At 36.4% G+C, this 15,643-nt stretch overlaps 1 protein-coding gene across 1 annotated transcript; it reads left to right on the top strand.

The window, feature by feature from the left end:
* Positions 1-699: 699 nt before the first annotated feature.
* LOC102809071 (uncharacterized) lies at positions 700-15,146 on the top strand. Its single transcript, XM_006823378.2, has 16 exons — positions 700-845; positions 4,119-4,241; positions 4,420-4,542; positions 4,790-4,974; positions 6,491-6,613; positions 7,407-7,632; positions 7,747-7,916; positions 9,310-9,476; positions 9,623-9,732; positions 10,110-10,391; positions 11,289-11,457; positions 11,638-11,735; positions 12,063-12,202; positions 13,029-13,479; positions 13,744-13,904; positions 14,452-15,146. The coding sequence occupies exons 1-16, from the start codon at positions 782-784 to the stop codon at positions 14,764-14,766; spliced, it is 2,907 nt and encodes a 968-aa protein (XP_006823441.1). The 5' UTR covers positions 700-781; the 3' UTR covers positions 14,767-15,146.
* Positions 15,147-15,643: the final 497 nt, after the last annotated feature.

The following is a 15,643-nucleotide window of genomic DNA, read 5'->3' as shown; positions in this document are numbered from 1 at the left end:
TGTAGCATCAAACGTTAAAGCGCGACAGTCGCGCCGCGTCCTGTTCGATATGAGACTCATAGCGACGCATTGTTTATTTACATGATATTCGAACACGCCCTGCGCGACGACCACCACGCTTTGACAATAAAAATAGTTTGTTTTTATCCGTATTGTAGCTTTGCGATTAAGCTAATATTAGGTTTTACAATTACTATTATGTAGACGTCTCGATTATGTCAGTTTCAGTCAACAAGATTGTTATTGGTGAGAAGTCACAATTAAATCCTACCAATCTCAATCGTGGAATTTAATCGAAGAAACCGAGACAATTGTGAACATATTTCACTTTGCGTGGTCGACCAGCTGGTTACACTCAGCGCAAACTTGCTAAAATAGCAACGTACCTACAACTGCGTGCTGTATTGTCCATCTTGTATTGCACTGTCCCGGGGCTGTAAAGTTATACGTACACCCGATGAAACTTACACCGCACACAATACTTGAATGGCTGTTCCAAACAACATCATCACCCTTGAGCATGATATTGCTTCTAAAGTATACATACACGTGTAATACAATTCTTCAAGTTGTAACGACTGCTGGTTAGTACTATTTCTGTCCGTTGTATGAACATAGTCATGATTCATGCATATGCATTTAAGCTACACATTTAAATTTGCATACAACCGGGGTCAATGACCAGGAAATAAGTGTCTACGATAACGATTGCAAGTAAGTCGCACTCGTCTCTCGGTAATACACGTACTTTGCCGGGATTTATTGATATTAGTAGCGAGATATGTGTGCCACTCTTCTATTGGCATTGGTGGTCGTTTATTCCGACTGCATACGTGCCGTGCAAGGTATGTGTTAGTCATATTTACCGGTGAACTCTTGTTTCTTGATCAACTGTGTGTGATCTTTTGTCGAGGCGGTAACTCCCCGTCGTATTTAATCGGTCACTGGATATGCCGCCTGTTGCACTGTTTTATCGACATATATATTACGATTGGTGATGACTTCAAGTTGGGCGATACATTGTCTGGTAGATATGAGTTATATAGCGTCTAGTCTGATTCATAACACATAGTAAGTGTGACATTGACATGTTGTATATTTCCTCGTGATAGGTTTCCTAGTACAACTGGTAGTAGATGAGATAGGATGTCGAGTAGTTTCGATGCAATATATGTGTACAACATAGGGAGGAGCTGAGGGAAGGGGGCTTATATCTGTTGCCTTGGCGACGGCATACCACTGTCGAGTTACAATACTCAGTCAACACTCCGCCTGGTGACGGGGATATTGCTGAATTAATGAAACGTTGTCAGCATAAATAAAACCAAAACTATGCATGTGCAGTGAATGTATTATCGTAAATCTAATCTGTGAGATATACAATAATACGCGTTATGATACTAAATGTTACGGAAGATGTCAATATTATTTACATTTATGATATTTACTTTCTTAAATACGCACATACTATAAAGTCCACACAATGCACTATACGAAAACATATTTTGTACCAGGATTAAGTTGAATGGTTGATCACGTGACGTCAACAATCTGGTTATAATTTCAATAATAGTGTTTGCATTAAACACTGTATATTGTTATTGCCTTAGTGGAAACATATATTCGATTAACAAACCTAGAATAACAAAGATTCATATTAGATATTCAGATTTGTGCATTTGTCATTTGCGTATCAGTTAGGTTACCTGTATGACACACGTTTTTGATCGAGTTTAGAGCGATGACGGATTGGGAGTGTCAGTTCGATTTTTTTTGTCATTCTCTAGAGCGCAATCAGAAGTATATGGTCAGAATACCTCTAATATGTTGAGATCGTCGTTTGTACTCTTAGCAAATTTGAAATTGTTTACACCAAAGTAGGATTATATACACATCCGCCTAGGTTCCGGGATCTGACGTCATGTTATAGGGTGACACCCCATTGTTAGAATAGCTTCCCTTTGTCTGTATGCTTAGGTACTTGACGGGTTAAGAAACAACGAACCTCAGAGTGTAGGTATTTAGTTCCGTCTTGAAGAAAGCTATTTCGAGACGCTTTCTTGTATTTTTTGCGAACTTCCTCTATGCGTATTGTTATCACATTGATTTCATGTTGTATTTGTGTGTGATCTAGTCTGAGCAATGCAAACAACATAGTCAAATACGACGCGACCTTTTGATCGCCATTTTGAAGGAGAAGGTTTCTTAAATATACATAGAAGCAAGCAACAATGAAGCAAGCAACAATGTGAAAGGTCAAGGCTAGAGTATGGTTGTTAAATGTCGTTTGGTGTGTCCATGAATTGTAAAAGCCATAAATAGGTTATGCGTCTCGTGTTGACTAGATTTTCGTTTCAGACACATTGAACAATATCATATCTAAGTATTGTGGTGCCTATGCCTAGTCCACAAACTTGATAGGTAGGTTACACTCTAGAAAAGTGGACATCTTTGAAAAAAGTAGTTCAGTCCTAATGTTGCCATGACAACGTCCAAAAAACTTGATTTTTGGTCGTAGCTTCGCGCAAAATGTATCCTAGTACAAATCTTTGTGTATAAATGCCGAACATATCTAATTCTAATTTGTCTTAGTGCGTGCCTGAAGCTACTATTAGTATTTTGTTTTAGAGTCTGTCATACCATGTCATTACAATTTTTCTTTAATTGGTTTACTTTGAAAACCATAATTTCATTATATTCGATTGTCTTATTTGTTGAATCGCAATTTAATTGTTTTTAGTTATGTGTAAATAAATTAATGTGACGGGGCTACTTTGAATAGTTCTGTGGGAACTGTCACAATATGCCTGAGTGTATTTCGTTTTGTCAATCGGCGTGTAGTTGTATTGTAAACATACTTGTGATGGGCGTTAAATAAGTAGTCGTGTGATGGTGTTTGCATATTGTGTTTACGGACATGTCGACTGACAATTGGGTCGTTTTATTACACAAGATCCGAAAATTACTATTTATAAATTTAGTACTATTTGTCACGTCGTTTAGTCGCCATCTTAGACTTCTTTTAAACAGGATATAGTTGTATACTGACGACACAATTAGCTGATCGATTTGCAATTTGACAGGTTGCATCTTACCAGTCACGCGATTTCGCCTTCATTTTGGATTTTCGTCTAAAATGCAATCATTTTTAGCATTTGTTCTTCAAGATCGACTTGAAATCAGTCATATAGTACCTATGGCCAAAAATTACTGATATGTGGGCTACTCATTTCACTGATAAAAACGACGGAAGTCCCCTTCCGTTTCCCGCATATTGAGTTTTAAAAATAAAACACTTGCATTAGTAAAGCGCCCTCAGGGGTGGGAGAGCTACCGTCTTTATTGTTTGCTGATTCCCACCTCAAGTGTCATGGCGCATGAAGCCACAAGAGGCCGGTTACATGTAATTATTACAGAATTCTGATTGGTCCATCACGTTCTCTTTCCTTGTCCTATTTCTCTTGGTTACCTGACGTCAGCGCTTACCCTCGCGGCCTTTCCATATATACAGCAGGGGTTTCCCACGCTCTTAAAAGTTGCGCGATTTTTCAATCACTTTGCACAAAAATAGCGAGAAATGTTACTCAGCCACGTGCCTTTGGCCACGTGGAACAATATGGGGATTACTAGTGTCCTACGTGCCAGTTACAAGGCACGTTAGGAACTGGCGAATCTTTATTTCAGACTATGAAATAACTTCAATAATTTATGGATTAGTTGCATATAGTTCATACAACATAATTATGCATCATTCGTTGGCAAAGGGGTAAGCGCATTCTGGTCTAAGACGTTCTAGTCGCAATAACAGTCTTGACTGGAGGAAATAAATAACGATCACACTCAGCACTCAACAACTGGAATTAAAGTTTAGTAATTCTCTGGAGCACGCTTAGTGGATGTAAGGGTGGGGGACACATTCACTATGACAACAACCGAATCAGACACTTTTTTAGCATTTACCAATGAGATTCAGGTCACCGCGAATATTAACTCTAGTGTATCATATTGACAATACAGATTACATTTAAGAACTGCGTAAAACATTAATATAAATTGCTTGTAGCCCCTCGATGCTGCTTGTAGCTTTAATACCATGTTTTTTTTCTGATTATTTACAGGTGACACATCTTGTATCGCATTATCTGGTACATGTCAAGAAGACAACATAATATGTAATAATGGCGATTATCAGACTGGCCTTTGTTCGGGTCATGCTCACAGAAGATGTTGTGTACCTGGACGTAAGTACCATTACTCAAAACAGAGGCGGGGGCACGACATTTTGTGATTTTTTTGGTGGGGGCGACCACGCCTCCCGCCCCGATGCCGCCGCCAATAACTCAAAATCGTGATTATTACACATAACATTATTGTAACGTTCTGTCCCCTAATTCAATGACTGTTTTTATTTAATTGCAGCGGACCACCAATGTCTGAGCTTGGGAGGTACGTGCCAAAACGATGATTTATTTTGTGCCGGAAACTTCACATCTAACTTATGCGGAGGGATTGCGACTAGAAGATGCTGTGTTCCCCCAGAACGTACGTATACCTCGTTCAGATAAGAAAATAGTGCATCCTAGTAATCTAATCTTATAATAATTTAATTAAATTGTCTAATATATCTTTAGTTATGCATTCAAATACCATTTCATAATCAAAATACGATATGTTGTACATATTGTGTAGTACTATTGCGTGTAATTGCGTCTCTTTGATTCTCACAACAAATATTTGGTTTTACCCATACATTTGTCAATGTCTGGGTCATTGTACTTTTTTTTCTTAGCTTGTGCAAATTATAACGTTGATGGCGACATTGAACGTTTCTGTGCTGGTAACTTCCAAGTCGTTCCAGAACAGAATATTGAAGTAACATTTCGTTTGTACACTCGTGCGACACCTGATGGTGATATCGTTACTCAACCTACTAGACAGTTACATGGAAGTTATATTCAAGGGATGCCAACAAAGGTATGATGTACACCCTCCATTATGTTGTATGTTTGATGTTGACTGAAAAGGCAGTGTTGAAATATTTCGGTACATCTTTATTAATCGTACTAGTTGCTATTTCTCATGCCACCATTTGTTTAATTGGAACACAATCTAACTAGGTTTGTAACATAAAACGAAACATAGCAAAAAAACAGTCAATTTACCAATGCAGTGGTTACGAGGGACGTTCAATAAGTAATGCTTTTGACCCTATTTCCCATAGCAGGAGATTAATGCAACTTGGCACAGTTATTAGTCTTTCTCTACACAGGAACCATCCAGAGTTATGCATTTCTCCCATCGTTTGATGCAGCGCTGGTTTTTGTAGAACACCCCAGGTTGGTCCTCCAACCACGTAGTAATTTCAGAAATCAAGGCTGCATCATCTGGGTAACGCTTTCCATTTAAAAACAACTTCATGGCTGGGAAGAGATGGAAGTCAGAGTGTGCAAGATCAGGAGAGTAAGGGGGTGGGGAGGATTTCATAGCCACACGCCCGTGCTTCTGATCTGGCGACATGCGAGTTGTGAACCGGAACGTTGTCCTGCAGGAGGAGGATACCTTTGCTGATCTCTTGATTTTGATAGCTTCTTTCAATTTCCTCAAAAGTCTCCTTTGGTATGCGTCCTTTCAAATACAAAAACCGGATCACTGCGCGACACTCAACTGGCTCCAGTTAAAAGCACCTGTAAATAAAAAAACACAATTAGTTCAGAGCTGTTTTTTTGCAATATAACAAATAGAGATATAAATCATTACACACGCAAAATTTCATCTAGATCAGACAACTGGAAGTGGGTCAGGGGCATTACTTATTGAACGCCTCTCGTTTTTCTATCAAAAAGGGGCTCAACTGTTTAAACATAAGTGTAGGAATATCATCTCATTTGAGGGTTTCATATTTTGAAAATACATCATAAAAACAAATCTTTTTAAAACACAACTTATTGTAACTGTGATAACGTTCTAATCATTGTTTCGCCCAATGGAGTAAATAAATAATCACATATCATATACTCATTTAGCAGTATTTGGATACAGTAAATAAGAAATTATATTTTGAAGCAGAACTCTTATTTCCAAATGTGGGATTATATTGACAGAAACTCAAGTCATGAGAAAATATATAAAACTAGTTAATATAAGTAGTTGACGAGACACAGCTAAACAAAGTATAATTAATACTTGTTATTATAATACAAGTGTTCACAAAGAAACAAATTGTATTTTTAAACAAAATTAATATCTTCTGATTTGATTGATTTCGTCGAATAAATTAAAGTCTGACCTTAAGATTATCATGCATAATATTATCTGAATGAATGGTATACGGTGATCACACACATTTTAAAAACTCACATTCACTATGTGTATATTGATGACGCATAATTTAAAATATCAAGTTTACACATTGCCCAATAATGTACAGGTTAATAATCTTATATAATAAATACGCTGGTATAACTTATTAGTTCGTACTTAAATATTTCAGTTCATTGTCCATGGCTACAGAGACAAAGCCACTAAACCTTGGGTTACTGATATGGTAAAAGAGTTGCTAGAAGTTGACAATTGTAATGTGATAACTGTTGACTGGCATGAAGCTGCAAAAACGGTGAGTATATTGAGTAAATCAGTGTCAAAGTATCAATGGTTAATTGCAAAATACATTTATATATTGGTTAACACACGCCGTCTACAAAGGCTCACCAGCGAATGTAAACTATGAATACAACAGACTGAACGGAATTTACTTCGTCACTGCCGGCGTACATGCACCCCAAATAAAATAAGATCCATTTAAGGTCAAGATCACAGTATGTGTGTATATAGCTTCGTAATACCACTCCAAAAAAAAAAAAAAAAATAGGTAATATACTTTTATACTGTATACACATCTGACCCATAATACCTGGTTAGCCTTAACTTTGCTACCACGAAACTTAAATTATATCTCTCACTGAAGCTATGGCGCACATTGTCTTATCAAACGTTCACATTTATATGTATATATATATATAAATTACTAAGTATATTCAACCTCGTGCAAATACTAGTCATGACATATACAATGCATGTCATAATGACATTTATGTAGTACCATATATATTTTTATTTTTTCCACTAATTTCACACATGATCTACCGGTGTAATAGTAACAACCAACATTGGTACGGTGTTACCATGTGGTCATATTTAATCTGACTTTATGTTGGGCACGTATGTTTACGCCACAGGTATTTTTTTTTATATATATGAACTCAAATCAGATGCATAGTTACAATGCGATCCTAATAATGTGATTTTTAACTGAAACGAATTCATGCATAACATAATGATCAGATGAAGTAGGTGTTCAGATTTATAGTAAATATTCTATGCTAAATAATGCGATTTTAAATTTATAGATTCCAAATCGAAGTACATATAACCAGGCTTCTAGTAACACCAGAATAGTCGCAAGCTGGGTGAAACGATTTATAGCTTTTTTGAAGATAAGTGTCGGGGACACAGTTTTCACGGATATCCACCTCATTGGACACAGCTTAGGGTCTCAGATATGCGGTATGGTTGGAAAATGGATAACAGATAAGACATGTGGAGGTCAACCGTGTAGAATCAGTCGGATTACAGGTATACAGTGACGCCATTATTACAAATTACTCGGAGAAATTTGATACATGGTTAACTGAACCTGCTGAAATAAACATTACAATGGTAGTAATGCGCTATTCATTTTGTCGTTAGCATTGGACCCAGCGCGTCCTAACTTTTTGGAACCAACAGGCAATAATAGGCCTCCAAGTCAATACTGTGTACAGAGAGGAGATGCAATGTTTGTAGATGTCATACACACTGATGCCACAGAAGAAAAGGATGAATCTGATAGTATAACTAATACGTTTGGAATTTTTCGGGTTAGTAATATTATTACTTGAACTCTCACTTGACATTTGTCAGATATATTTGATATATGGATATTGATAGTTCAACAAATACGAGCAGCGATAATTGCGTTCAAAATACATATTTATATATTTCGTATCGACAACGTGCATTGTCTTTGTTCCATTTCCACGTACTCCCATGTCACAACTTTTTGGTGAAATACCAGCTTTGGGTGATTCAGAAACAAGATAGATATTAATAGTGAGTAACAAAATAAACAGTCTGCTATTCAAAATAGTTATAATGAAGTTCTGACAACTGCAAAATGTCGACTTTTTCTTCCTCAAATAGTTTTAGTTTTTCTGTTTGTTATCGCGTTAACTCTGATCCAAATAAGCATTCTATTTGAAACAACGGGGAGAATAATGGAAGAAATGGCACTTACTGTAATGGCACCAGAATTTAGTCGTACAGGTTTCCCACCAACGAGAGGTTCAAATTCAGTTACGTGAATTTACTGTAAAATCGTTTCAGAGAAAGATATCTCAAAATAATGCCATTTTTAATGCCATGTTTCATGAACGGACATATTTGAAAATGCTGTTCACATTTGCATTGATAAATTATAAGATGTTATACGAAGACAAGGCGTGCTAATGCATATAAGGGAACGAAGATTGATATCCATCTCTGTTAGAAATGGAAAGAAACTGTGAATCAGGAACATAGACTGGCAAAGTCGGTTCTTTTTTTGTTTTACAAAAAGAAATAATTAATTGTTCTTTTAGTACTTTTAGCGTGATCGCAAAAACTAACCGGACCGCTAAAGAAATCCCGACTAGACGGACCCGCGGGCATTTAACTGTTATTAATTATTCATGATGTCATTGATATTCATGTGTGAAATTAAACATGACCTTTAAAAGGTTGATTCGATTCGATCGCAGAGATGGATACTTTCATCCATGTTTATTGAAAACAAATCATTTTAAATGTCCAATATATATAAGTAGTCTTTCAAAATTGCCGGGACCTCAGAAGTGAAAAGTCACGTACATTAACATAGATAAGGTACAACGTATATAGCTGCACTTTGAATCGTTGCCAATGCTAGTCAACAACTTTTAATTAGCATAATCACCGGAGTGATTCCGCTCCGGTTTTCACTCCAACGCAGGGGGTCGCCTGCAGATGCGTCCAGTCGGGATTTCTTTCGCAGTCACGCTAGTTTTCGTGCTCACGTCAAAAAGCCTAAATTGACAATTAATTATATTTGTTTTGTGAAACAAAAAAGAAGTCCCGACTTTGCCAGTCTATCAGGAACAATATTAATGATGATACAAATTACGGTGACATTTCTTCCGTATGTTACCTTACTTTTGTGAAAAAATTGTAAATAAATTTTACATGCCTTATTCGCAGGCTTTGGGTGATGCTGACTTTTACCCAAATGGGGGTAACAAACAACCTGGCTGTAATGTTTATTGTGACCATGGCCGAGCTGTAGAATTGTTTACAGCTTCAATAAATTCTCGCTGTAGCTTTATCGCAGACACGTGCAACACACTTGGAGCTCTCAGGGCTGAAAGGTAGGGTGAACAAGTCATTTTGTATTATGTTCCTGACAGATGATATGCAATCCTGGATTATTATTATTTTTTAAGTTTCCTATGTGAATATTTGTATTATTCTGTGGTTGATTGAACTTGTTTTACTATCATTCAATTTGTATTAGTTGCACAATTTGCACATCACCGCCCTGCCAAAGAATGGGTTATCACGCGTCTCCCACACACACGCCATCAATGTATTTCCTAACTACCACAAGCAAAGAACCATTCTGCGGTAAGTGCAATTATTCCGGTTCCCGTTGTTATATTGTGTTTTTCTATGAAGTATTACTCGTTTTCGTGTTCAATAATGGCTCACGCGTACGTTATTATGATTCAAACTTGTACTTGAAATCATATTGTATTTGTTATGTTTTTATGTTAGGTGTGAGTACAAGCAGGACTATGTTAATATTTATGTCGCTTACAATTTTGCAAATTTCCATTTTTCAGAGATTGATGATTTTGATATCTGGGAGAAAGATCATTTGATAACAATTTCACCGAAATATTTATATGTTATCATAATGATGTAGTCACCAGTTGACTGCATTAAAATGAAAACTATGCTACCAGTTAGATAATTCAAATTTCAATTTGTTTTTAAAACAGCTCATACGCTTGGGTGTTACGAAGACAGATCGTTATCACCAGACATGGACCACAAATCATCGTCGGTAATTACATCGGTTGACATATGCCTATCTTACTGCCGAGCAAGAGCATATATGTATGCAGGACTCCAGTACACCTCGTCTCAGTTGAGTTGTTGGTGTGGGGACACGTATGGAAAATATGGAGAAGTTGATGCGTCCAAGTGCACTCACAAGTGTCGCGATTCTGTTAAAGGAATAACTTGCGGTGGACATTTACATAATTCAGTTTACGAAACAGGTAAGTTAGTGCCTTGTTGACCAAGTCGATGTGCTACTTCAAGTTGTAGTACTTTTATGGAAACAAAATGAGTATACAAAGTGCACATTAGATTTGCATGTACAAATATTGACGCAATTGTTATTTTGAATCGTATTCCATCAGTTTATCACGCCTATAAACGCGCACGATTGTGATTGCAATTGAATGCGAGATAATTTATGAAAGCCGCTTAAAATGTGTGTTGACGTATGCCACAAACGTGAATAACACATTAACGTTAAATCCTTCTATCAATTGAAATCAACATAAACATTAGTTTGCGCTACGAGCAACATTGCGATCCATGGGTAGTTTAGGTTCAATCGAGAAGCACAAGAAAAATACTATTTTTTTCAGATTCAGAATTAGGCAAACTACGCCAAAAATAAACTCTTGAACGCCGAAGTCTTATGTGTATTTTTTATGTGTATATGTTGTAAAACTGGAAAAGTCCAAATCGGTGGGTTTCTCTTAAATATGTAACGACACTATGTTGGTCATTGCATTAGTATGCATTAAAGAGCGGTAGTCGTTGCGCTGCGCATGTTCGACATAAACATTGATTTTCCCACAATCCAATGCGCTCATCAAATGGAAATCACAAGTATGAGGTTTGACCTGGGCGCGACTTGCACTGATTACCGCCGGTGACTTCTTCGATACCTTCCAATCACATGAAAATTACCTAATTAAAGCTTGGAAACGTGTCAGTTCGTACTCGTTGATCTGCGCAACAGTCAAAGTCGCCTTCTTTGTTTATATGAGACCCATATATCTCGCACATGCGCAGCGCGACGACTACCGCGCTTTAATTATACATTTCAAAACACTGATATATAAATATATCTGTTATATAAATATATTCGCATACTATAGGTTATATTGGTTGTGTGGATAGTTCAGCTTTTTCTGTCATGGAGAAGTGGACTGAACCAAACACAATCTGCCCACACTATTGCTTGGCTAAGTGCACCAAAGAAGGGTACGAGTATGCTGGCTTGTCTAAAGGAGACACGTGTTCTTGTGGAAACGATCAACAGTTTAGGTGAGACGGTTTACATCATATATAAATAGAATTAGGATCTCTCCCGTCATTATATTTTGTTTGGTTAGATTTTTTTAAAATTATAAGCAGTCTATACATTTATTGTTAACCTTATTGCAGCACATGCTAAATTTGGAATCGCACTAGAAACTTTAACCGATTCCTTAATTGTCTTTCTAGTAATCTAGTTTCAAGGTCACGGTGTCTGACTGCTTGTACAGGTCGCAGTGACGGTGTAGTATGTGGCGGAGGGACTGAAATGGCCGTAATACGCACAGGTAAACTGATTATGTAATTGACACAAATGGTGTGATAGAAAAATCAATATCCCGACCCGCCGACAGTCAAAGCATCCAAAATACTAAACTATAATTTCTTCTGTCCTGATTCCACTAACTCAAGAATAAAAATAGTAGATTGTCAGACAAAACCTTGTTAACAATGATGAGGGTCTTATTCAACGCATTCGATTATTCGGTTTTATTGTCTCACTGTCTGCGTTATTACTTTTAAAAATTAACAAAGACAAACATCGCACGAGCTTAATTTTAAAAGAAACGGTTAATCTATAAGCTACAATTTTCTTTTATATTTCTATATAATAGGCATCGAAAGCACCTGCATACAATTAGCTCTGGAAGGGGACTGCGATTTTTTCAAATGTTTTAGCGAACGACATAGTACGTGTTCCAAATATGACATCGGGGGCGTGCTTTACAGCAGATGCCAGGGACTAGCCCAATCGGTAGGTATATTTCCTTAACAAGTTGAATTATTACAACACTTAAAACACACAGTAGTCGCAAATATACATTTCATGTTTGTGTCACCAATACAATCATCTTATTGTGTACACACATACATATATATATATATATATATCATATAATATATAAACGGGCATACCGCGAGGTTCAGTATGCGGGATTCAAGTTCCAAACCGTGAGTGCTGATTCATATACACATAATGATTTAACAAACAGTATGCATACACAACGTTTTAATCTACTTGAGCAAAAAAGTATGATACAAACAAATCATGGCAATAGAGGTTTTAAATATGTAAATTAGCAACTATTAACAGATAAAACTATTGTCAGACAGATGTTATTATGCAGTATAAACAAACTGAAAGCGAATGTTAGTATGCTAATTAGCAAATTATTATGCATGGATATTGTTAGATATTACACAAACAGTGTGCACGTTACCATACATACTAGTCATACTAGTAATTAGTATATAAATTACTTAATTAAAGAAAACAAATAAGAAAAGTTTCCTTACAATTAAGCAAGTGAAACGTAATCTATGCAGACAGACAAGTGGATCAACGTACAGATAGACTTACCTCACGTTTGACTTTCGCCGCGCCCATACACGGGAGATTATTGATTGAAGTAAAAACCACGATGGGCATTCGTTTTCGTCATTACGATATATTGTCGGGCTGGATGTTATAGCGACCTGCACAGCTTATGAGAAGGTGTATCGCATTGGTTGATCGTAGCTTGAACCTTCACGGCTTCGTTCAACACGATAACAATTATATTAATGTTGTTTTTTTTCAGATCCGCTACATATTGTCTGACCGTAAAGAAATATTTAAGTGTGTTGCCTTGAAGATGTTGGCTGAATATAAACAGTTGGAACAGACATATAGTACTACAAAATGCAAACAGATGTACAAGGACGGGAAAAAGCACTACAAGTCATGTGCGAAAGAGCCCAACCAGTCAAATAAACGCCGATCAGCCTCATCTGAGGAAAATAGCTTTTTTGATCGCCTGAAAGATTCCGACAACTTAGACGACTATAAAGCGAGCATAGATGATTTGATTGCTGCAGTAGAATCGGATCCGGAGAGCCTGCTTTTGGAATTTATGCAGGAAGAGGTAGAGGAACTGACTCTGTATTTCCATCGCAGTGGTTTCCATACCCATGACGACGTTTTACAAACAATGGTGGATGCAATTGAAATGAAAATGGTGGAAGGAGCCTCTTCAATCAATTCTAAATCTAGTAAGTTCATTCGATTAAAATGCAAATAAAACTATCGCTATGTATATTCGATATGATAGTTTCCGTTGTCTTCCATTATAGCTTAGTATATATGCGATTATTTAATTCATGTACCTAATTTATTTTTTTATACATAACCACTTTTTCTTCATGCCATTTTCTGTCGTTTTTACAATATTTTGAGAAAATTAAAATAGGTTATTAGCCTCTTCGAACGTGAATAAAACCCAAATAATGGTTTTTGCCTTATTCATTGTTTGACAGGTAGTGGCGATTCCTGTGAGGATTTAGCCACCGGTGGTAATTGTGCCTTCTTCGATTGCTTTGAAAAACGGTTTCCGTGTGGTCCATCGGGATTTGCTCTCTCCTTTGGAAAGATTTATTGTGAACAAGAAAACAAATACAAAAACTACCTGAAAGCTACTGTAAGTATGTTACATTTTGTACTCAATTGATGATATGTTAATGTACGTGTTATCGTAACTGCCTCACCTATCAAACATAGAATTATATTTTGTCCGACACTCGCCCGAGTTTGCTTATCCTCTGGCCGAATTAACTATTCTATGTTCAATGTCCTTCTACCCTAGAATATCAATGTGTAACTCTGTCAGATTTCTAATTAACACTGAATGTAAGTGATATCGACTGACTATCAAATAAGTGTATACGAAGTGTTTGTTCAGCATATATATCATTATATGTACTTTGCAGTTTCCATTACATCAAACTTAACATCAAAAACGTAAATGAAAATAAAAATAATGTCATTACACATGTCTAATTTGGATTACACCATGTAAGAAAAATCTGCATATATATTGTCTTAGGCCATATTACATGATTACAACTCATATTCAGAAAATGGCCATCTACTCACATATGTACAGTCAGTGGTAATACCACGTTGGAAAGCGTCATTTCTTTGAGTATGCGATGCAATAGCCCTCACTATTTATTCTAATATTACAGGGCGGCATATCCATGCAGAGTGTTCAGACTTGTGTGATGAACGCTATATTGACAGAATACCAGAAAGACGAGAACACTTGTAAAGGAATCGAACTCACCATGATCGCCGCTTACCGCGACTGTTATGGTCAATACTTGAATTGTGACTTCGTACGAGATAATCAGTTCCAATTGACAAACATCTATGCTCTACCACAACTATCAAGTACAACGTTACAAGATGTAGCTAAAAGTCTCGTAGTGACCACATTGTGTGATAACCACGGCTCTACTCTTTACTCAATCATAGATAATGTAAAATTCTTGATAAACTAGAATATTAAGTTTTAATACGGTGTACATAATGCTTAGCTGCTTCCATACCCGACACGGTATGATGATATATTTTGTGGCATAGATTTTGTTTTGTAGGTATTAAAACAAGTACAGCAATGCTGGTGCATACAATATTCCCATATTAATCATGTATATTATACACAGAAAATTCCCAAATATTATAAAGCATCCCTACTTCGGTAATCTGTTAACAACTCACGACACCTCTCAGCGGGGATAGTGAATATTAATATAATAATCAAGATTTATTGTTATTACAATCAAATTTCGCGACGTTGTATTTGATGAATTTTCACAGCAGAATTTATCTGTGCATCTGTTATATTTGATCACGAAATAAATGAATGTCAACTATTTAATTATTGTGATTAATTGTATTTTTGTTTTATCAAATTGTTGTGATTGTGAAGAGTGAATATTCCGGCGTTTGTTAATTTAGTTAAAAATACTGATTTGGATGTCCGTAGTTATATTTATTCGTTGCAATTTTATAGGTGATAACTGGAAGTCTACGTATTTCAATGTGTTATATTGCTGAATACAACAAAAGTTTTGCCTGAAAATTTAGCAGTTTTCGGTATGGTACCAGATAGATTTTTAGTCCGAAAACGGGGACTTATGTGCATGCATGCGTGCGTGCGTATATCATGGACATGCATGGACTAATTACATCCAAACACACATCATACATAATATTATACATATGCACATCAATTTTTTTAACTATCTGATTAAAGATGGCCGAATGGTGGCCATTTTTGTGCTAGCATTTATGAATGGATTTTATTGAAACTCTGTACATACATTGGACATTATGGGACCTTGATGCACGTTATTTTTCAGATCGAATTTAAAA

This window comes from Saccoglossus kowalevskii, chromosome 11 (genome assembly GCF_978046115.1).
Source record: "Saccoglossus kowalevskii chromosome 11, keSacKowa6.1, whole genome shotgun sequence".
NCBI lineage: Eukaryota > Metazoa > Hemichordata > Enteropneusta > Harrimaniidae > Saccoglossus > Saccoglossus kowalevskii.
Note: the sequence above shows the minus strand (reverse complement) of the source record. Positions and strands in the feature narration are given on the sequence as shown.